The sequence below is a fragment of the Canis aureus genome, chromosome 33 (assembly GCF_053574225.1).
Source record: "Canis aureus isolate CA01 chromosome 33, VMU_Caureus_v.1.0, whole genome shotgun sequence".
In the NCBI taxonomy this organism is placed as follows: domain Eukaryota; kingdom Metazoa; phylum Chordata; class Mammalia; order Carnivora; family Canidae; genus Canis; species Canis aureus.
Genome location: NC_135643.1, coordinates 9,589,113 through 9,611,388, shown reverse-complemented (window position 1 = coordinate 9,611,388; position 22,276 = coordinate 9,589,113). Strand labels below are relative to the sequence as shown.

Below are 22,276 nucleotides of genomic sequence, written 5' to 3'. Positions count from 1 at the left end.
ATATAGCCAGAAAAAAAAAAAAAAACATGAAGGCAAGGACATAAGGAGGGAGTCTAACATGCACACAAAAAGTCTTACATCTGACAAATCTGGGGGCTTTCATGAACTGTAAGGCAAGCCAGCATGGCTGGAGTGTGGTGAGCAAGGAGTTGCAGGTGGGAAGGGGAACCTGTAGGGCTGTAAGGCTGCACGTGGAGTCTGGATGATGTGTTAAATGTGATAGGAAGCCGTTGAAGCTTCGTATAGCCAGTGCCTTGGTTTAGCTAATTTTAAAATGATCTTTCTGGAATTCTGGAGGAAAATAGAGTCCAGAAATCCAGGAGGGAAATTATATGGCCTAGAACAAAAATGAGAACATGTTTATGGAGAGAAGAGGACAGAGTGGAGATATATTTTGGAAGCATCGTCAGCACCACTGGCTGATGGACTAGACTGTAAGGGAGAGGAAGACAGGGGATTGAAGGATCATTCCCTGAGTTATGGCAAGACCTGAGTTTTCCATTCAATTAAAATGCATATTTGCAACCTGGAGAAGGAAATATTGGAAGAGGTCTGGAGACACTCAGATTATTGAGACCCAGGGTGCAGGAGCAGGGGTAGGCAGGAGGGAAGAAGGGAGGGCAGAGCATAGCAGTTCTGGCCTGAAGCTAAGAAGGGGCAGTGGCCATATGAAGAAAAGCAGTCAACGGAGTAAGCCAGGTGAGGCATAGTCTCTAAATGCTCCTTTTATTTTCAACTTTTTAATAACATCAAAAGGCAATCCATGGTGATCCCAGGCTAGAGCTTGGGCATCTTCCCTGAGGCTAAAGTAGACAGCAGGCAGCAGAAAAGAGAATGACTGAAAATTAAAGAATGAGGCTTTTTAAGAAACATGCATGATCTTGTACTATCTGCAGCTGACTAAACCAGAAGGAGAAAACCTCATAACTTAAAAAAAAAAAGTGCCAAGACAATTGAATATTTGAAAAAGTACTCTTTTCAACCTATGGTGCTAGAAGAATGGGATATCCACATTAAAAAAAAAATGAATCATATACCTAAATGTAAGAGCTGAACTATAAAAAAAAACAGAGGAATAAAATTTAATGATCATGGTCTGGGCAAAGTATTCTTAGACATGACACAAAGTCACCAAAGGAAAACTCAGATAAATTGGACTTCATAGAAATTGAAAACTTTTGTGCCTTAAAGATATCATCAAGAAAGTAAAAAATAAAAATAAACAAAAAAAAGAAACAAAAAACCCCACATGGAATAGGAGAAAATACTTAGAAGTCATATGTCCAATAAGGAACTTGTATCCAGACCTCATAAAGAACTCTTACAACTCAACAACAAAAACAAATAACTCCATTGAGAAATAGGCAAAAGATTTGAACATTTATTTCTCCAAAGAAGATACATAAATGACCAAAAGTGCATAAAAAATACTCAATATGATTAGCCATTAGGGAAACAAATCAACCACAATGACATACCATTTCATCTCCACTAGGATGACTATAATAAAAAGGTAATAGCATTGGTGAGGATATGGAGAAGTAGAAACCCTTAAATATTGCTGATGGGAAGAAAGCATGCAGTCACTTTGGAAAACTGTTTGGCAGTCCCTCAAAATGTTAAACATATAATTATAATATTACCTAGCAATTCCACTCTTAGGTATATACCCAAAAGAATTGAAAATACATGTCCACACAAAATCTTGTACGTGAATCCCCATAGCAACATTATTCAAAATAGTCAGGAAGAGGGGAAAAAAATACCAAATGCCCACCAACAGAGGAAGAAATACATAAAAAAGTGATATGTTCATAAAATGTAATATTATTCATCCATAAAAAGGAATGAATGTACAATTCATGCTACCACATGGATAAATGTTAAAAAGGGCTAAGTGAAAGACCACATATCACATCACTCCATTTATATGAAATATCCAGAATAAGCATGTCAATATAGACAGTAGATTGACAGTTGTCTAATGCTTGGGGCTTGGAAGAAACGGGAAGTGAATGCTAATAGCCAGGAGATTTCTTTCTTGGGGTAATAAATGTGTTCTGAAATTGATTGTCATGATGGTTGCACAACTTTATGAATATATTAAAACCACTGAATTGTGCACTTCAAATGGATGAAGCATATGGTATGTGAATTATACCTGAATAAAGTTAATTTTATGTTGTTAAAACATAAAATCAATTTGTTCTTACAGAACAGTTAGGAAACCAGATGTTAAATAATGATATGTTTGCCCACACTGAAGCTAATATAACATAATACACTGCCTTTTAAGCAAGTCTTCAATTTTGTCACTTTACACTAATTTGCCCACTGTCAACGTGAATATATATTCAAGAAATATCATCTTCCATACTGAAATCTTCTCAGCAAGAGATGGTTGGCATAACAGTTTGGCACAACATCACGCTGTTGGATAAACACAATATCCTCATATTTCCTTCTTCCATATGGTATTTTAACTGCTTTTGGTCAGTTTCTTGAAATAACATTCCATCAAATTATTTATCAATGCATTTTTAATATTTATGTACAAGGCCTTAACAAATTACTGAAAAAAGGGCAAGGTTTCACCTGTACCTGTGCATCCTGCCTCCACATTGACACAGAAGAGCATCTTGGCAACTTGTGTATGTAGAGAGGATCAGGAAAGGAGGGTACCTAAACTTCTGTCTCCTGGGGACGCAGATGGAACCACTACAGTACTGGCCACTCAACAGGTGTGCCAGGGTGAGGCCCACAGCCTCTACAGTAGATGAGTAAGAGACAAAAACAATAAATAAACCCACTCAAATACTGCTGTGTAGGGTAAGCATTCCATCAAAGTCTAGCACAAACATCAAGCATTAATTTAGCAAGAAAAATTCGGAGATCAAATATGAAAATGATTACCTATGAACACAATTCTTAAAAGGATAGAAAATGTTCATCATTAAAATATAATTATAGTTAACCATAGATATCATGTTCCAGAGACCTAATAAGATCTCATAAATATTTTTACTAGAGGACAGAATTTAAATTTCTCTGATCATTTTCTAATTCTCATCTTAAATTAACTAACTTATTTGGATCTGAACTCTGTCATTCACTTGCTGGTTTTGTGATCTTGGAAAGTTCCTTAAACTTTGGAACCTAACTTTCTCATGTAAAAAAATATTTAACTCCTGAGAGTGGCAAGAATCATATCAAATAATTCATATGAAGGACTTAATATTATAGTTAGCACATAGTAGTACAACAAATAGTAACTATTGCTATGATTATTACATTGTCATTACTATACTACCCAATTCCAGTGGACTAGGATAACAGCAGTCTTGCTACTTAATTTCAGACTCACACTGATTTCTTTTTTTTTTTCTTTTTAAGATTTCATTTATTTATTCATGAAAGACACACAGAGAGAGAGGCAGAGACACAGGCAGAGGGAGAAGCAGGCTCCATTCAAGGAGTTCGTGTGGGACTCCATCCTGGGACTCTAGGATCACTCCCTGGGCCAAAGGCAGGCGCTAAACCACTGAGTCCCTCAGGGATTCCCTCACCCTGATTTCTTTAAACATCAATTCATATCTAGAACAGAGCACTGGAGACAATAATTGCAAATCACACAAACATGATAGAACATATCTTTTAATGGATTTAAATCTAAAAGTTTAGGAATAGATAAAAGCTACCCACCACCCATCCCTTGGTTATAAAAAAACACTTAAATAGTCTGGAGCCTGCACGAATGGACAAAATCTGTGAAGCCTCAAAAAGCAAAATATTTTATGTGATCCACATTCTAGACCTCTAAATGTGGAAATAATGTGCTAGTTCTCCTACTGCAGTTCTAATCTCATCTAAAAATACAGACATTCACCTCTTGCTGAGGATTTTTCGTAATTTTTCCCATGTGAGATGGTGTCTATATGATGTATGCGACAGATATTGAGAAATGCCAAAAAGCGACAGCTTCATTGTTATTTTTATAAACTAGAAAATAATAACTTGATTTTGGAACATATTTTGAGTTCAAAAAGCCTTTATGAAAGTGGAGTATATTATTCATATTGTCTTTTTTAAAGATTTTATTTATTTATTCATGAGAGACACAGAGAGAGACAAAGAGAGACACAGGCAGAGGGAGAAGCAGGCTCCATGCAGGGAGCCCGACGTGGGACTCGATCCCAGGTCTCCAGGATCACGCCCTGGGCCGAAGGCGGCGCTAAACTGCTGAGCCACCTGGGCTGTCCATATTATTCATATTGTAAGGAGGCTTATTTATTTTAAATTTTGTTGAGATTCTAAGGGAAAAAAAAATTATTCCTTCCTTTGGTTTTGATTTTGCTGTTAAAGATAAAAATCTAATTTTATTAGGTAAATCTTAGGGTCCTATTTAAAAGTAATTTTCGATATTTATTTGGCCAAGGAATCCTAAAGATCCACGTTTTGCTGCAAGGGTATGACTCTAATTGCTAATTGCTTAGCAATAATCAAAGATATACTGTGCTTGCTAGAGATCCAGCCCAACTTGGCAGACAATTTATTCACACAGGGATCATCGTCCTGTGTAACAGAAGCCAAGCTGTTAAGTGTGAGCCATATTCTTTCTTTTTACTGTGAACCTTTTATTCCTACTCTTTCAGTTCGGTTTCTTTATATTGGTGGTGGTTGTCAAGATTCTGTGTTGTTTCATATTTTTAAATAAGTAACCTGAAGGTGAATATGAATTTGCAAATGCCATGGAAGCAAGAGGTGTAAAAGATCCAAATTCAAGTATTTGAAAAAGAGACCTCCTAATTATTTTGAGGAGCAAGGAGGTGGTAATACTGCACTTTGAAGGTGATAGTGTTTTCAGCTCCTGTTAACACTCTGGAGCCATTGTGCCTGGCTGCTTCCATGTAATTACACCAGTAACCAATAGAGGGAGCATACAACTCATCTGCTGCCTGGAGTTCCTATGCATGAGTAGCCCATCACCAGCTGTTCCATCCATAGCATCATTTATGCCCTTGAGGCTTTGTGTTCCTGACAACCAATGAAGAGGCACTGCGGGTTGCCAGCAAGTGCATGAGGAGGCACTCATTTCAAAGGAAGCAGCGATCAAATCCACTGGGGTTCACAGGTTAACAGCAATGGGCTGAGCCGAGTGGGTGAATTTAATGTTAAGGTCCCAGCTCATACTGACTGAGGAGAGGGTTCGTTTATGGCTCAGATCTGGCCTTTCAGCATTTAGAGAAGGGAGGGAATGCAACGGTGTAGGATAAATCCATTTTTTTTATACTAGCACTACAGATCATCCCATTCTTTTTCCACTGAGTCCTGTTACATGATTTAATTTTCACACATCACATCAGCTATGGGAGAAAATGATGGAGAATAATGTTAACTAACACTCATTTTGGATTCTAACATATTAGAAAGAAAGAGATGATCCTGAAAGAGAGCTGGGTTGATGACAGGTTAGACACATTGTGATGGTAGACCAGTGGAACTCATTTATATGGGTCTCCATGTTCACTTAAGTGACATTCGTTTGCAGACATTCACATACATCGTCTCATCTGTTAGTTTCAAGATGTAATGTTCATTTCACTGATGAGGAAATAGATGCCATAGGAATTAGAGAACCTGCCTAAGAGATACAGCATGATCAGGATCCCATCTGCCCACCTGCTAGTTCTGTAAGTGCTGGGCTGCTTTATAAATGGACTTGATTCATGTTTCCACAGTGTTCAGTGGAACTCCACTTCCAAGGAATGTTCACTGGGATGACAAACCATAGCTCCTCAAAAATGGAACCTTGGCATATAATATCTACCTCAGAGCTGATTCTTACTAAATGTTTAATAAATCAAATCAATCACTGAGTTTGAATTAGGTTATAGAATAAGTTTAACACTCAGGGCTTCTGATTTTCACCCCCAGTATCTACCCATTTCTAGATCACAGTAACTTCCTATGTCTCTCTCTCTACCTCTTCTTTCTCATGCTTCCTTCTTTACTTCCTCTCACCCTCCCTCCCTCCCTTCCTTCCGTCAACAAATATTTATTAAATGACTATGACATGTCAGGCACTTTGCAATATGCTAGAAGTAAAAGGATGAGCAAAAGCAGAGTTCTAGCTGTCACTGCACTTTGCAATGTGCTAGAAGTAACAGGATGAGCAAAAGCAGAGTTCTAGCTGTCACCGAACTTACATTCTTGTGAGAGAGACAGACATTATTTATAAAAGAAAAATGCCAAGAAATATAGGTCATGGGCCTTCAGTAGTCGGTTAAGATATAGACTGGGAGGGAGAATCAAGTGTAGGTTTCTTTGAAGAGACAACACTTGAGGTACTGAGAGATGAGTAGGAGTTATCTTATGAATCTTGGAATGATGGAAAGGAATCTTTTTTTTTTTTTAAAGAACGACATATATAAAGATTCTATAGCTAAAGTGTGGCACATTTGAAAAACTGAAAGAAAGCAAGTGTGGTTACAGTTCAGAGAGCAAGGGGGAGAAGAAAACACATTGGAACATTGGGTAGTCTATCTGGGGCCAGTAAGCTGTGATACGATTTTTTTAAACAGGAAGTGACTTGACTGAATTTCAATATCAAAAATGTACTCCATATACAGGAACTCTCTGCACTTTCTGCACATTTTCTCCAAAAACCTAAAACTGCTCTAAGAAATAAAGCCTCTTAAAAAATGTGTAGAATAGAGGGAGAGGCAGAATAAAGTCTGAGGACAAGCTAGGAAAATATCAGTTCTCCAAGACAAAGAGAACCAGGGACTGAACCAGGGACTGAACTCAAAGATGCCCAGAGGTTAAGGAGCTGAGGAGGAACAAGCTATGGTGACCAGAAGACGTGAGCAGTGAAGTAAGAAGGAAACCAAGAAAATGTAGTATCCTTGAAGCCCAGTGAAGAAGGTATATCAGGAAAGAGGAAGTGATCAGTGTGTGAAATGGCTTGGCTGGGCAATTATTATGAGGCCTGAAACAATCATTTAGAAAAATTAGAGGCCATTGATGACATAATATAAGGAAAAGTTTGGTGGAGCTAGGGGGGTGGTGCATAAGTGGACTGAGGCAAAGACAAGAATTGGGGAGAGTATAGCATGGAGTATAGAACAGTTTTGTTGCAAAAAGAAGCAAAACATACAAATTAATGGATAATGAAAAGTTTGGTTAGGATGATTTTTTAAATCAGAGAATAATAACATGATTGTGTGGTCATATTTTTCAAAGTTTAGCATGCATAAGATTAATTTGCTTTTGTAAAAAAAATGCCAATTCCAAGGCTACTGCTTTAAGTGTATGGGCATGAAAAATATGGAAGACAAAACTACAAACAAGATGGAAACAGTACAATCAATAGATGATGGCTCTCTAAAAGGTTAGACTGGACGTAATTCTAAGACAGATGAAGGACAGGACTTAGGAAGGAAAAGGACAGTTCCTCTATTATAATATAGGGAAAGAGGACCAAATGCAGAAGTAACTGGTTTTGTATATAATTGATCCGTGAACAATGCGTGTTTCAACTGCATGGGTCCAGTTGTACGTTCTTTTTTTTTTTCCATAAATATAGTACTGTAAATTTATTTTCTTTCTGATTTTCTTAGTAATATTTTATTTTCTCTAGTTTACTTTATCATATTCCTTTAACATACAAACTGTGTGTTACTCAAGTGTTTATGTTATTGGTAAGGCAGGTTTGGTCAACAATAGGCTATTAACAGTTAAGTTTGGGGGGAGTCAAAAGTTGTATGTGGATTTTTGGCTGCATGGGAGTCAGTGCCTCAAGCCCCAAGTTATTCAAAGGTCAACTGTATTTGATATCAGGAAATTGGGGGTGATTTCCATAAAATTAAGTTGGCAATAGGTTATCCATGGGAGAGAACAGCTGATCAAAAATAAAATACAAAATAAATAAACTCTTCAAATGATAATTGAAATGTATCAGTTATAACCATATCAGAATGAGTTATTTGTCTTTCAAAGAGCCCATTATGACACATCATAGCCCCTAGATTAGAGTCAAGTAACCCTAAGTACAGATCTATCATTATCTCTGTGATTCCTGTAAGCAAGTGACACATCAGAAATAATGAGTCATGAGAAAGACAATGTGATTGGTGCTGAAAGAATGAACCCTATACCATGTCATGCCCCTGCACTAATTGTTTTCCAGAAGCCTTAATTGCCTGTCTGGGTACTCTTTGCTCCTCAACACCCTGAATGACAAGTTGGTAATTCACTACTAAAGACTTGAACAACTTGATAAGATCTATCAAGCACTCCTTTTGGCTTCCTCCTCCTGACTAGACACATTGCAGTAGTATTTAACACATTAGTACACCACTGTTAGAAAGGGACTTATTCCCAAAGAAAATAAGCCTGACTTAAAAAACAAAAGATAATAGCAACACAGGGGAGCATGTCTAGTCTATTTATTTCATGCAAAATCCTAAAAACAAACCTAGAAGCAAAATTAAGAATTTTAATTTTTTTTTAGAGATTTATTTGGTCATGAAAGACAAAGAGAGAGAGAGACAGAGACAGAGACAGAGGCACAGGCAGAGGGAGAAGCAGGCTCCAAGCAGGGACTCGATCCCAGGTCTCCAGGATCACGCCCTGGGCTGAAGGTGGCGCTAAACCACTGAGCCACCAGGGCTGCCCAAAATTAAGAATTTTAAATTCAAGGATAACTTATAGGAAAGTGTAGTTAGATATAAAATATTTGTTCTTTCTCTGAACAGCCTCCATTTCTATATCACTTGTTCTTAGCTAATACTTTGGTTGCTATATCACTCAGGATTTCCATTATTTATGAAAGGATTAAGTAGAATTCTGGATTGTGGCTTGATGTATAGCAATGTCTGAATTTTTGCTTCTTTCTTTGAGTAATGGGATGGGACTCAAGTAGTCTGTAATAAATATAACAAGAATTTGCCTCACAAAAGGAGAAGCTTCTGGAAGAACAGCAATGTTTTTCTTCTTCTTGTCCCTATTCTATTTTTATTTTTTATTTTTTTATTTATTCATGAGAGACACAGAAAGAGAGAGCAAGAGGCAGAGACACAGGCAGAGGGAGAAGCAGGCTCCATGCCAGGGAGCCAGACGTGGGACTCAATCCTGGGTCTCCAGGATCACGCCCTGGGCTGAAGATGGCACTAAACCACTAAGCCATCTGGGTTGCCCTCTTCTTGACCCTATTATGCACTGAGTTGTATTTCCCCAAAATTCATATGTTGAAGTCCCAAGCCCTAGTACCTCAGAGTCTGACCCTGTTTGGGGATGGGGTCTTATAGAGGCAAATAAATTAAAATGAGATCATGAGAGTAGACCCTAGTTCAAACTGACTACTGTCTTTATAGGAAAGGGAAATTTTAAGACACAGATGGATCCAGAGGAAAGACTCTGAGAAGATACAGGAAGAAGGCAGCCAACTGATGCTTCAGAAGAAACCCACTTCTGCTAACACCTTCATCTTGGATTTCTAGCCTCCATAGCTGTAAGAAAATAAATTTCTGTTGTTTAAGCCACCTAGTCTATGGAACTTTGTTAGACGGTCTCTGAAAACTAATAAGCACTTTTTCCTACCCACTCCTCTTTCTTGTCATAGACACAAAATGTTATTTTAAAAGCATGCTGATCAAGTAGGAGTTCATGGGAAACCTTTTTGTATGGGATCAGGGGATCCTTAAACCAATGCTACTTCGTAACAGTCTAGTGACTGTCCTCTAAAGTTGGTGAGGGCCATTAGACTCATAGCTGGTTGATGCACTTTGAATTAATGTAAAAGTTCAAATTTAGGTTTATTACTCTGATGTTTGAAATATAAGCACTTGATTAGCATTGAGTTCTATATTTTCACAAAATTAGCTGAATGCCTGTGTGAGGATAGCCTGGTATCTGAATGCTGCTAAGCTCCCTAAGAATCAGGACTTCTTTGAATTGGCACTGCAAACGAAACAGCCAAGTGGGTAGGTAGCTCCCCAGGACAGCCTGGATCAGTAGGACACACACATGAATCACACTGCATGTCCCCAGTACATCCCCTCTCTCTATTCCACAAGTACCCCTTTCTGGTCTCAAAACTTCCTTTATGCTTTGCCAATATTTCTTCAGCCTGAAATTCCTAACCCCAGAGTCATCTAATCAAAATCCTGTCATTTCTTTAAATTCTAACTGCAGACTCACCATATATCTAAAGCAAACAGTTTGGTATTTAGCAAAACAGTTAGCAAAATGCCTGGAATGAACTGGGGTTTTATAATTCCTAGGTGGTTCTTCTGCTAAATTGCCAGTTTTCTTATTTAGGCTGTAGGGATGTCAGCAGGTTAGACCAGTATATTTCTGCAAGATCCAGGATATCTCAGGATTGCCATTTGGGCCCTTCTAGGCCTGATGTAATGGGGCTGTAAAGAAGAACAATTTTTAAGAAAGGCAGCATTTGAATAATAAACCAGGCAAATGAACCTAAAGATGAATAGACAAAGATAACATTTGTTTCAAAGCCAGGAAGTCCAACAGGCTCAAGGGTGCATGACTGGGTTGCAGATGATTCTTGAGATTTCACTTTTTGAAACATTCAGAACTACTTCAGCTCAGTTTTCTGTTAAGAAGAAGGAAGAGAAGGAGAAGAAGGGGGAGGAAGAAGAAGAGGAAGAGGGGAAGAAGAAGAGGGGGAGAAAAGGAAAGGAAAGGAAAAAGAAAAGAGAAAAGAAACAAAAAAAAAAAAAAAAAGGAAAAGGAAAGTAAAAGAAAAGAATGAAAGAGCCTTCCCTGGTTTGCTGAGAGTTGGCACAGGGCATAGTGATATGCCAGTTTTACCCTCGCTGCAAGCTTAGTTCCCATCCCAAATTATCAGCAGATGTCTGCTGCACACTCATTTTCCTTCTGCTACACTCCTTTTCCTGTGAAGTATGTTTTCTCTTTCTCATTCCCATATCATTTCTAACATATTGGTTGTTCTATTGACTGGCCACCGACTCACTCAGACACTCTTTCCCCAGCTAAGATACAGCTCCAAGAGGCCCTACCACAGGAAAAAAACAACCTGGAGAAACTCTCTTTTCATAGTAACAGGCACTGACACTTGTTAAGCACTTCGCTACTTTCTTAACATGACTGGATTTCAAAGTCCTCTTCAATTATTGGATAAAAAAAGACAGGTAAACATACACAGCCCATGAATGCATAACTAAAACAATGTCACAAAGGAAAAGGAGGGAGGAAAATCACCTTTATGCCAGCTTGTTAATAAACAGCTGCTGCCACCCAAATACTAAAAGACACTATTGGTTTTAGTGTTAATGAAGGATGCAGTGCAAACTACTTTTCTTTTAAAGAGTACAAGTCTGTGAAATTCATGAACTTCTCTGGTCTCCAGTATCCTTCAGTGTAGAGAAAGCTATGATCAAGTTGAATAATTCAGAGCTGCAAGGCTTTTAAAATTTTGATTAATACAGTGCCATCATTCCATAGATAATAAAACTGAAGTCTAGTTTATTCATTAACTCAACAGACCTGCGTTGAGCATATACTATAGGACAACAGCCACTCTGCCAGGCACGAGCGATAGAATTCAAGAGCTTCAAATCTAATGAGGAAGAAAGAGAATACAGACAACATAAGATAAGAAATGTGAGTCCCAAGGAGAGATGAAGAAAATGCAGAGTACATTAACTGTTTAAACCTTTAATCTCATTTATTTGTCCTCTTTATTTTTCTCAACTCCTAGATATTTGGCTTCTATGGGATCTAGAAAATAAACCTATCCATATTCTTGTCCTGAATTGGTATAAGAAAGCTGTAGACTGTGGTGGTTTTGTGGACTCAGATGGATGTGAAACCTGGTTTCAGCATTTATTAGAAATGTGAATATACACTACTGCTTACCAGAAAGGAAATTGGTATCAATCACAAATGTGGTCACGTATTAAATGAGTCATTGTATATAAAGCCTGGCATGTTTCATATAAGGCCAGACACCTATTTCAGTAAACCTTAGCTGTAAATATGATAGCAGTGTTTCTCATTGCTAATGTTAAAGGAAACTTGGTGGGTTAGGGGTAGAGAGATGTTAATAAATGAGTGGTAAGAAAAATAAGCTACCCCTCTGAGAAAACGAGCTCATTAGTTCTCCCAGTAAGCAAAGTAGTGTCATTTTCCTTAAGATATTAAATTTTTAAGATGCTAGCGTACATTGTAAAACTGTGAGTTTAGAAGCCACTTTGAGCTTGTTTGATCTTGCAAGGGATGCCTCCATTTTAGAATACGTATATCTCCCTGCACTTGTACAGACTAAACAAAACATGGTTTGGTTTGGTTTGGTTTGGTTTGTGTGTTTGTTTTCATGCTAAGCACACCCATCTCCTATTATTGATATTCATTTCTTAAAAGTTACATAACAGAGTTCAGCTCTGGGCAGAATCTGGAGTTCTAAATGAGCTAAGACAGGGTTTAAACAGAGAATTTTGGTTTGGTCACTAAAAGTTTTTAGATTCATCATGATTGGGGGAGGGGAAGGTATTATTAAAAGATGACGCTTCTAAATAAAACTGTTGGCAAACCGCTCCTGAATCATGATTTTGAGGCTGTGGGTGATGCTATGGCCTGGGGAGACAGGCTGTCTCAGAGTTCTAATTCTGGCTCTGGTGGCACCAGTGGGGATTAGTGATTTATATTAGTATCTTCAGCTTCTTTTTCATAGGTTTGCTTTTTTTATCTAGCTACAGGATCCATAAGCTATGGCCCATGGGCCAAATCTGGTCTATCTATTTTTTATATGTTTTTAAGTGGTTGGAAAAAAATCAAAAGAAAAGTAATATTTCTTGCTATTTGAGCATTATATAAAATCCAAAATTTTGGTGTTCATTAATAAAGTTTTATTGGAACACAGTCAATACCCATTTGTTTACACTAGAATGGCAGAGTTACGATAGAGATGATCTGGCCTGCAAAACCTAAAATATTTATTCCCTGGTCCTTTCCAGAAAATCTTTGCTGACCTCTGATGTGGCATACAGAATGAATACTAGAATTAAATGGGGATGGATGAACATTCTACCAATTCTGTAAAAGAGCACTCTTCAATAAACACTCTTCACAAGTGTGATCATAAGATCACACTCCAAATCGGTTCACAAATGTGCCAAATGCCTTCTGGTTGACATGGCAGCCACTAGAATTTCAAGGGATTACAAACATTTCAAAATGCCCTTTGTATCATTTTAATAGCCTCTTTCAAATGTATATTTTAAGGCATTTTAAGTAGGAAGGGAATTTTGAAGCAAATTTTTTTAAATAAAAGAATACATAGTAGCAAAAACATGCTGATTTTCAAGGCATTTATTTAATTCATGTTCAGAATTACTTGTGTATATATAATTATGTTTTCATACCATAAACAACTCCTACTCACATTCTCTAAATGATTTCCACACATTAACTAAGAAAAAAAATACAAGCTTCAAGGCTGCCTACAGACTTAGGCAGACAAAAAAAAAGAGATTGTCCTAGTTGCCTTTGGGTAACAAATATAATTGCATGGATTTCGCCTTACTGTACTAACACAAAAGGGGGGGGGGAGTTAAGATAAAGAGAGTGGCATAAATTAAATGCCTTAGCAGCATATTTAACTAATGATTAAGAAAATGACCAACTTTTATGCCTGTTTTTTGCTAGAATACTATTAAAATATCTCCACATTTTCACACAAAATAGACATCAAATACTGGTTTACATTTTTAAATGTCATTTAAATGACAGCAAATTAACATAACCAATGACTTTATTCATCCTAAGACGAATTGTAAATATAGACACGGGTGATAAACTATCATTGCAGGGGCCAAATAATTATCTCAAAAATCAAAAACTGGCCAAGCTTTCTTCTTTCTCATAGACACCCAGAGCTATCTCTCAGAACTATCTATTTTCATATGGCCTATTCCATAGTGCAGCTGCACTGACCATCTAAATTGGTTCAAGTTTTGGTAAATTAAAAATTGTACAGTCTCCAGACCCAGGAAATGTTCCGCCTAGAAAGAGTTCTTTTTATAAATGCATGAAATAGGTCTGGAGAGTTACATTATCATAGAACCAGTAGAGAAAACAACTAGACCAGGGGGATAAAAGTAAAAACTGATTAACTGTATACCATGTGATTACAAATAAGAGAAAAAAAATTTTTGTCACATTTATGCATGCATGTATACAGATGGAATAGATAGATGCATAGGAACATAGAGATAAATAGCTAAATATGGAGAAAAAGATAAATTGATAAATAGAAATTAATAAAGTCTCTGGACCCCAAATTTAAGCTATGGATCTTAATCTAGAGTCCACCATTGGGTTTCAGGGAATCTTTGAAATCCCCCAAATTGTTTGCAATTTCGTTAAGTATTTACATTTTTCTGACAAAATGATACACAATGCCGTTTTTGGATTAAGTCCCCATGCTCCCTAACTTTTCATTTAGCTCATAAAAATGCTGAAATTTACAGAAGTGATACGCAATTGTCAGAGGGTACTGGAGATAATTAGCATAATAACAGCTAATGGCAGGATAGATGACACCTTCTCCTTTTGTGAAGGGCTTAATTTCATTTCCAGGCAGATGAAAATCACTTTGGATTACCCTTCAAAATTCCTCTCTTTTATTTTTTCATTTCCATAGCTGTCTCTTAATCTTTCATCTCCTTTTCTTCTGTGTTTACTTCCTTTCTTTTCCTGGAGGAGGGATGAAGATAAGAAAACCTCCCAGTTCTAGTTATTATTGATTTGGGGCACTGGGACGACATGGAGCTTTGAGAGTCTGGAATATTGGTAACTACCCTTGAAAATCATAATGAATCTTCCCTTGGAGAATACCTGTGCAGGTCAGTGTACTGCTTTCCAACATACGAGTAATATTAAGTGTGCTTGCTGGTGGCTAGATAGTGAGTGATAACTTGGCTAGCATGTGAAGGGAGTCTGTGAAGAAGCTGAGACAGTTTTAGCAAAGTGAGTTCCATAATAAGGAATGCTGAGCTCCAGCATGAAACAGTTTTCCATAGGAAAAAATTACAGATGCACATTCCTTCTGTGATATAGTTATTCGCATATAAGTAAGGCATCTGCAGGCAAGTGAGTTTTTCTCTCCAGTTTTTTACGACAGGATAGCTGTGACCTTAGAACATACGTTCAAAAGAACTGTAAGTGGGCACCTTTATCTAGTCCTATTTTTATGATAGGCTTAAACATAGAAATAATTGCAAATAAATGAGAAAATGTCTATTCTCACTTCAAGTGCCAAACTCTTAATACAAAAATATCTATTTCCCTTAGTAATAATAAAAATCTGCATGCTCATATTTCAGAAATCAGGCTCCAGCCTCTAACACTTCATATTTTTAAGCCAGAATCTATATAACTTCATTTTGATTTTCTGGAACTTTACCTTTGTAAAGATAAGTCAGTCACACACACACACACACACACACACACACACACACACACACATGCATTCACTGATAGTGTCAGCTATTTGACCGTTGATTGAATTTATTGTGCTTCAGTTTCTTTACCTGGAAATGGAGACAACAGAGCTGGCCTCCTGGAGCTGTGATAATGATCAAATTAAATGATAGATACAAAGAGCCTGGAACATTGCCTGGGATACAGAAAGCTAGATACAAATAAAGCTATAGCTACTCTCATGGATTCCCTACTGCTCTGTCTAGATCCTAGAGGCTGGTATGTTGGCTACTGATGACTCACAGAAGCCTTCATGGAAATTGCTCTCCTTTGCAACAGGGAGCTGCTTCACCGGAGTTTATCTGTCTCCCCTTTCCCCATCACAGCTAGACTAGCTGATGCCAGGAAACCATGTCTGGTTCCTTTTAGAGTAGCTCTGAGGGGGATTCCAGCTCTGGGGCCCCTGCAGCATCAGCTGAGACTTCAATTGCAACTGTGCTGTGGGCCAGCTCCTCCTTATGCCTGATCCTGCTTTCCTTGCTTCTCGCAGATGAAATATCTCCAGAGGGCATTTCCCCCACTACATGGTTTAAAAATCTGTCTATCTATCTATCTATCTATCTATCTATCTATCTATCTATCATCTATCTATCCATCCATCTTATGTATCTATCTATCCATCTATCTATCTTCTATCTCCAGTATAATTAACATACAGTGCTATATTAGTTTCAAGTATATGATATAATGATTCAAAATTTTTATGCATGACTCAAGATAAGGTATTTTTAACCTCCTTCCCCTGTTTCACCCATTCCCCCATCCACCTGCACTCTGGCAACCATTTTCTTCTCTGTATTTAAGAGTATGTTTTTTTGTTGTTGTTGTTGTTCATTTGTTTGGCTTCTTTTTTTTGTATATTTTTTTATTGGAGTTTGATTTGCCAACATATAGTATAACACCCAGTGCTCATCCCGTCAAGTGTCCCCCTCAGTGTCCATCACCCAGTCACCCCATCCCTCCACCCTCCTCCCCTTCCACTAACCTTTGTTTGTTTCCCAGAGTTCGGAGTCTCTCACGTTCTGTTTCCCTCTCTGATATTTCCTACTCATTTTCGCTCCTTTCCCCTTTAATCCCTGTCACTACTCTTTATATTCCTCGAATGAATGAAACCGTGTAATGTTTGCCCTTCTCCGATTGACTTACTTCACTCAGCATAATACCCTCCAGTTCTATCCACGTTGAAGCAAACGGTGGGTATTCGTCATTTCTAATGGCTGAATAATATTCTCAAATTCTACATATGAGGGGAATCATATGGTATTTGCATTCCTCTGACAGGCTTGTTTCATTTAACCTTATACCCTCCAGATCCATCCATATTTTTGCAAATGGCAATTTCATTATTTTTTAAAAACAATATAAAATATACATACTATAATATTTTCTTTATCCATTCACCTGTTGATAGATACTTGAGTTGCTTCCACGTCCTGGCTCTTCTAAATAATACTAAATAATGTTGCAATAAACATAGGGATGCATATATCTTTTCGATCCACAATTCACCTTTTAACATCACTATCCATCAGAGAATGTTACTCCAGAATCCAATCAAAGAGCACAGACAAATATAGATAAAAAGTTGTCTTTCCATTACCCTGGAATTGCTGTTAAGATCAAAATCTGAAGAGAAAAACTACTAAAAACTCACCTTCTAAGTTGAAAACCACAATGGAAGTTGTACCTAGCCACTTCCCTTCAGGGCTTACAGAAAATGCATTTCAGAGAAAAAACCCAAACCCCATTTCTCTGCCCCTGACTATGACAAGAGGAAAATTAGGACAGAGAAAGTGCCTCTTGGAGAAAAGTTTTCAAAATAAACCCTATTGTTTTGAAGGGCAGGAAAAGACATTTTCTCAGCCATCAGAACAAGTCAGGAAAGCACAGGAGAGTTGCTGGTAAATTCTGAAGTATGCTAGAACTGTCACTTATACTTTCTCCAAGTTGAAGACTAACATGAATATTTGCAAGTCATTCAATCTGCAGGGCCTGAAGCTCATGCTTCATGGAGAAAAGGGAAAGATGACAGCATTGAAGGAAGCGGTAATAGCGAAAGAGCCTTTGTTATCCCGCCTTAGCAGACCAGGATATATGAGTTTCCTGGTAGCTGGATAAGCATAAAGAAAGCAGCTGGCCTTGGGGCCTTCTGATGGTATCCCATCTAACAGGACCATGACTACATTGGAAAATCCTACTATGTGAAGCAGATTTCCCATTCGAGGGATCCTGAATAATTCACAAATGTACTCTATGAGTGAATCAGCTTTTGGAGAGGGAGGTAATAACCAGTCAGTGTTAAGAGGCTAACCTCAGCAACAGCTTCTATGTAGACACACTTCTATCTTCTTCCATCTTTCTCTTGGTGGCATTATCAGAAAGGAAGGCAGAGAAATGGGACATAAAGAATTTCCCTCCACTTTAGCCACTAGAGCTACAAAGAGCACTTTGCTGCACCAGGGGATGGAGAGATCTTACACAGCAGGAAATAAGAGTTCAATACAACCAAGTTAGGAGTAGCTATCACCAATAATAAAACCATTTCATATGATTGTGAGTCCTCCATAAACCCAGTAAACATGCACACTTCAATGAGTATTTATCCAGCACCTTGCATTTTACTACACCAGGTGTTAGAGACACCATGATGAAAAGAAAGAGGTAGCTCCTACCTATTATGGAATACACATTTCTTGTCTCCTTTTGCCAGCCTGCAGTCTCTGAATCTCTGTCTTCCCCCTCTGACAGACTATTCTTCAAAGAAAGTTAAGACATCATCATCCATTAATTACTCTGTTTAGTTCTTTTAAGCAGCACAAGGAAAATTTGCCCAGAACACATTTTGAGAAGCAAAGAGACTGACTGCATTTTCTTGAAATAAGTACTATATGTTAAATTCTGCCAACATTCCTTTCTCAACCACATTTCCCCAATGCTTAGCACTTGGCCATAAAAGTTCACTCCAGTCTACAATTTGGCATGCCTGACAGCAAAGTCTTCAAATTTGCCAATTTGGCTAAAATCCCCATTTTGAATAAGAGGTAGAGAAATAGGAAAAAAAAAAAAAAAACTGGAGCGAAATGCTATAAATCATGGAATTATTTAGAGACAATCCATTTCATGGGATAATAACAAGTCTGAAAGAAGCTAATCCTAAATTATGGTAGATTTGTTTTCAGATAGATTTTTTACAAAAATTTAAAACCTGCATAGAAATATACAAACAAATCTAAGTAATATACAAAGATCTGAGACTTTCAATTCTACTGAGAAATCTTTTTTTGTATTATTTACGCATAGCTAGTACTTAATTTCAGAGGACATTTCAGACTAAAGCAAAACAGAAATGACAACACAAAAACTCCTATCTACATAGCATATATGGATATATATATACACACATATATATAAAATTATAAAGAATTATATACTATAATATAATATCCTATAATACAAAGAATTATAAAGATATACAGCACCTATACCAACAAACTGTGTGTGTGTATATATATATATATATATATGCACAAAGTACATATATATATGTACACACTCATACACAAAGGTGTGTGTATATATAAGGTACTAGATTATTTGGCAAAGAGCTTTTGGGAGGCTTTTGTTAGTTTTGTTGAAATCAGTATTGGCAGGTGAGATTAAAGGATTTAATCCTACCCATTGATATACCTTGGGTAGTTGGGTTTGAGGTATTTGTACATAAGGACAAAATCATGTTAGATCTGCAAACATCATTTGTAGGATGAGTTTTCAAATGATTGAGAGAATTCCACAGACAAGGTCTATATAGAATAAGAATGTGTTCTTAGGATCTGCTGCCAGGCAGGACTACAGAAGGTTCTGTACAAGGCACTGACCACATTTCTGCAGTCCTTCCTGTTTACCACACTGTCTGAAAAATGAAAACACTCTTGCAGCTTTCCAGATTCCCTGTGTCAAACTATCACACAACTAGAATAATTAAAAAACATTATCTTATCATTCTCGTTTGCAAAGATGGATCAAGTGTACTTAGTAATCCTAATTTTGCAAAAATTGTCCAGAAATCATGTGATACATATCCCCACATTTTCATACAAGTACAGAAGTATTTGTCTGGAAATTCTATCTTAATGTGAGGTGCACACTAATAAAGACTCGATGACCAAGATTAATGGCACAAACACTGGATTTTCAATGTAGCCAGAGTGTTTTTCCAACTCTCTCTTTAAAGAAGTATTTGGCACAATTCTCTTGCCACTCCTTAAGGTAATTCAGAATTATAAAACCTAATTTGGAAGCTACTATATATTGTATTAATGATTCAGGAGTCATCTTTTCAAAGGAGCTATGGGCATAATATGTTTATTTCCAGAATTACTGCAGCAAACCTAAATTTCCTTGAAGATATTTTTTTTGAAAGGACAACCTTCAGATTTCACATCACACAGTCTTAAACTTCTTAGGCTTTGCTCATCAAAAGCCATTATGTCACATGCCCTGCACATGAAACGCATGCCCTAGAGCAACAATCTTAGAGGGGGAAGTTTGGGGGCTTGCTGGGCTTGAACACACAATTCTTTCTAGAACAATCTTGACAATATCCATCTATGTTATATCAGAACACCTTCACCAAAAGATGAAATCTCAACTCATTTAGCAGAAAGAATGACAGCACAGACCTTTCATATTATTGGAGATAAGGAGTCAAAGCTGTCAGTTTAATACCATGTTCACTGAAAAGCCAATAGGCACTAAGTTGCAAATAAATAGGGAAGGAAATTTCCTCTAGTGATACTTCAAAGACTTTGCAACATCTGGAATTTGGTTCCATACAGGGTATTCCACTAAAAAGTAAGTATAAAAAGATTTTAATAGGGCAAACAAGATTCAGGTTTCTTACAATGTGTTCTCCCTGGGGGAAAACAAATAATACAAGGCATCTGACTAACCTTTCTGCACTTCAGCTGCATTAATTAACATTTAGTCATGGATTCCATCATGAGCCAGATGAACTCAGTGCTACAGCTGTTTCCAGTGGGGGGGGGGGGGGGGGAATATGCTTCCACATTTTAGATTCCCAGCATTTATAAATCTGGAAAAACTGTTTTATTGGCTGCCTTTGTGCCAGCATTATTGATATGCTTTACATATTAGTCACCAAATAAATTCACATACATCCTAGACTGTGATTAAATCAGTGTCAGTATTGCATGAACTGGGTTAGCCAGAGCCAACGCTATAAAAGCCACGTTCCTAATCCTTTTCCGTACATCAAGGATTAAGGAAGGGCTAAAAAACAGATCAAAGAAGTAGATCATGGCCTTGAAAAAAATTATTGTTGAGTGAGTCAAATATTTAAGTGGAGATCAGGTACTTTGAGAGAGAAGGATGCAGATGACTAGGAAAAAAAAAAGGACAGATGTTGAAGAAATTTACCTACAGGATCTCATGGCTTGGCAGAGATGTCCTTCATGCTACAAGCCAAACATGTGGAAGTGGTTGGTTGGGAGCAAAGCTGAGTTACAGAACTGCATAGCTTGGCTAGTCGCTGAAAGAGGATTTTTGTTTTATTTTATTTTTAGAGCAAAGGTTCCTTTAAGATGCAGTCTGTGAAGAACTGTGACAGTGAATCAGCTGGGCAATGCATACCAACTATAGCACCTTGTACAATTTCTTTCTCTTTTTTTGCCAAATTTCATATCACAAGAGAACTATAAAACTGATTTTGTCTCTAATAGTCCCTTATAAATGCTATGTCATGACTCTGGTCAACTCTGGAATCTCATGAGGACAAATGGATATCCAGTAGTCATATGGCCATGTGTCTTTTATGTGTGTGTGTGTTCGATCATTTGTACTGGTGTACAAACCTGGAATAATAACCTTTGTAAATGCTAACCGAACTTGACACTTGCTTTTCCAAATTAATGGTCTTCACCACAACCCAAGAAGAATAAAGGTTGTGTGTCTTCACTTTTACCAACATGGAATGGCATTAAGTTAAACCAGAAAAATATCCTACCTGGAACTACTTCAAAGAGGAATTTTCCTGGGCTCTCTTCATTGCATGGATGTTCAAGGACTTTATTTCCAGGCAGAAAAATAGTACCCTGTGAACACAAATATCCCAAACATCAACATCATCATAAGGCAAATACTGAATATCATCATCATCATCAATGAATATCCGAAGTGTATTTGTCATCCAGGATACAGTAATATGCATCAGACTCATTTATATTCCCAACTAATCAAAAATCATGTAACAGAATCATATTCGTTCAACATTTAATAAGTATTTGTTGAGCACCTGATGTGTATTACATCTTGGGTTCATTTTAAGCACCGATTTATTAAATGCATTCTGTGTGCCAAAATTTTTACTGAGCATTCTACCAACGTCATATTATATAATTGTTAGAATAGTCTAATGAGCTAGGTATTATTTTCCCCCACTTTACAGCTGTTCTCCAGGTTTTCCTTTTTTTCTGTTCAGTCTCCTCTGCTGGCTCTAAGTGTCCTTTAAATATTAAAGCGTTTTAAAGATGTATCTGTGATTCCTTCTCTTCTGAGTCTATGCTCTCTTCCTCCGAGCTTATTCATGCCTATGACTTCAATAACCAACTATAACCCAAATGAATATCAGATTAATATTTCTAACTCAGTATTCTCTGAGCTTTACACCTTTATATCCAAGAACTTATTGAATTTCCATCTGGATATCTCAAAAGCATCTTAAAATAAATTTAGT

At 37.3% G+C, this 22,276-nt stretch overlaps 1 protein-coding gene across 2 annotated transcripts in view; it reads right to left on the bottom strand.

Moving 5' to 3' along the window:
• The window catches only part of ARHGAP24 (Rho GTPase activating protein 24), a 738,009-nt gene that overhangs the window by 253,402 nt on the left and 462,331 nt on the right, over positions 1-22,276 (bottom strand). For both annotated transcript variants that reach the window (XM_077882769.1, XM_077882768.1), the window contains exon 3: positions 21,548-21,635. In XM_077882769.1, coding sequence (XP_077738895.1) covers positions 21,548-21,635 — 88 coding nt within the window. The remainder of the gene's footprint in view (positions 1-21,547; positions 21,636-22,276) is intronic.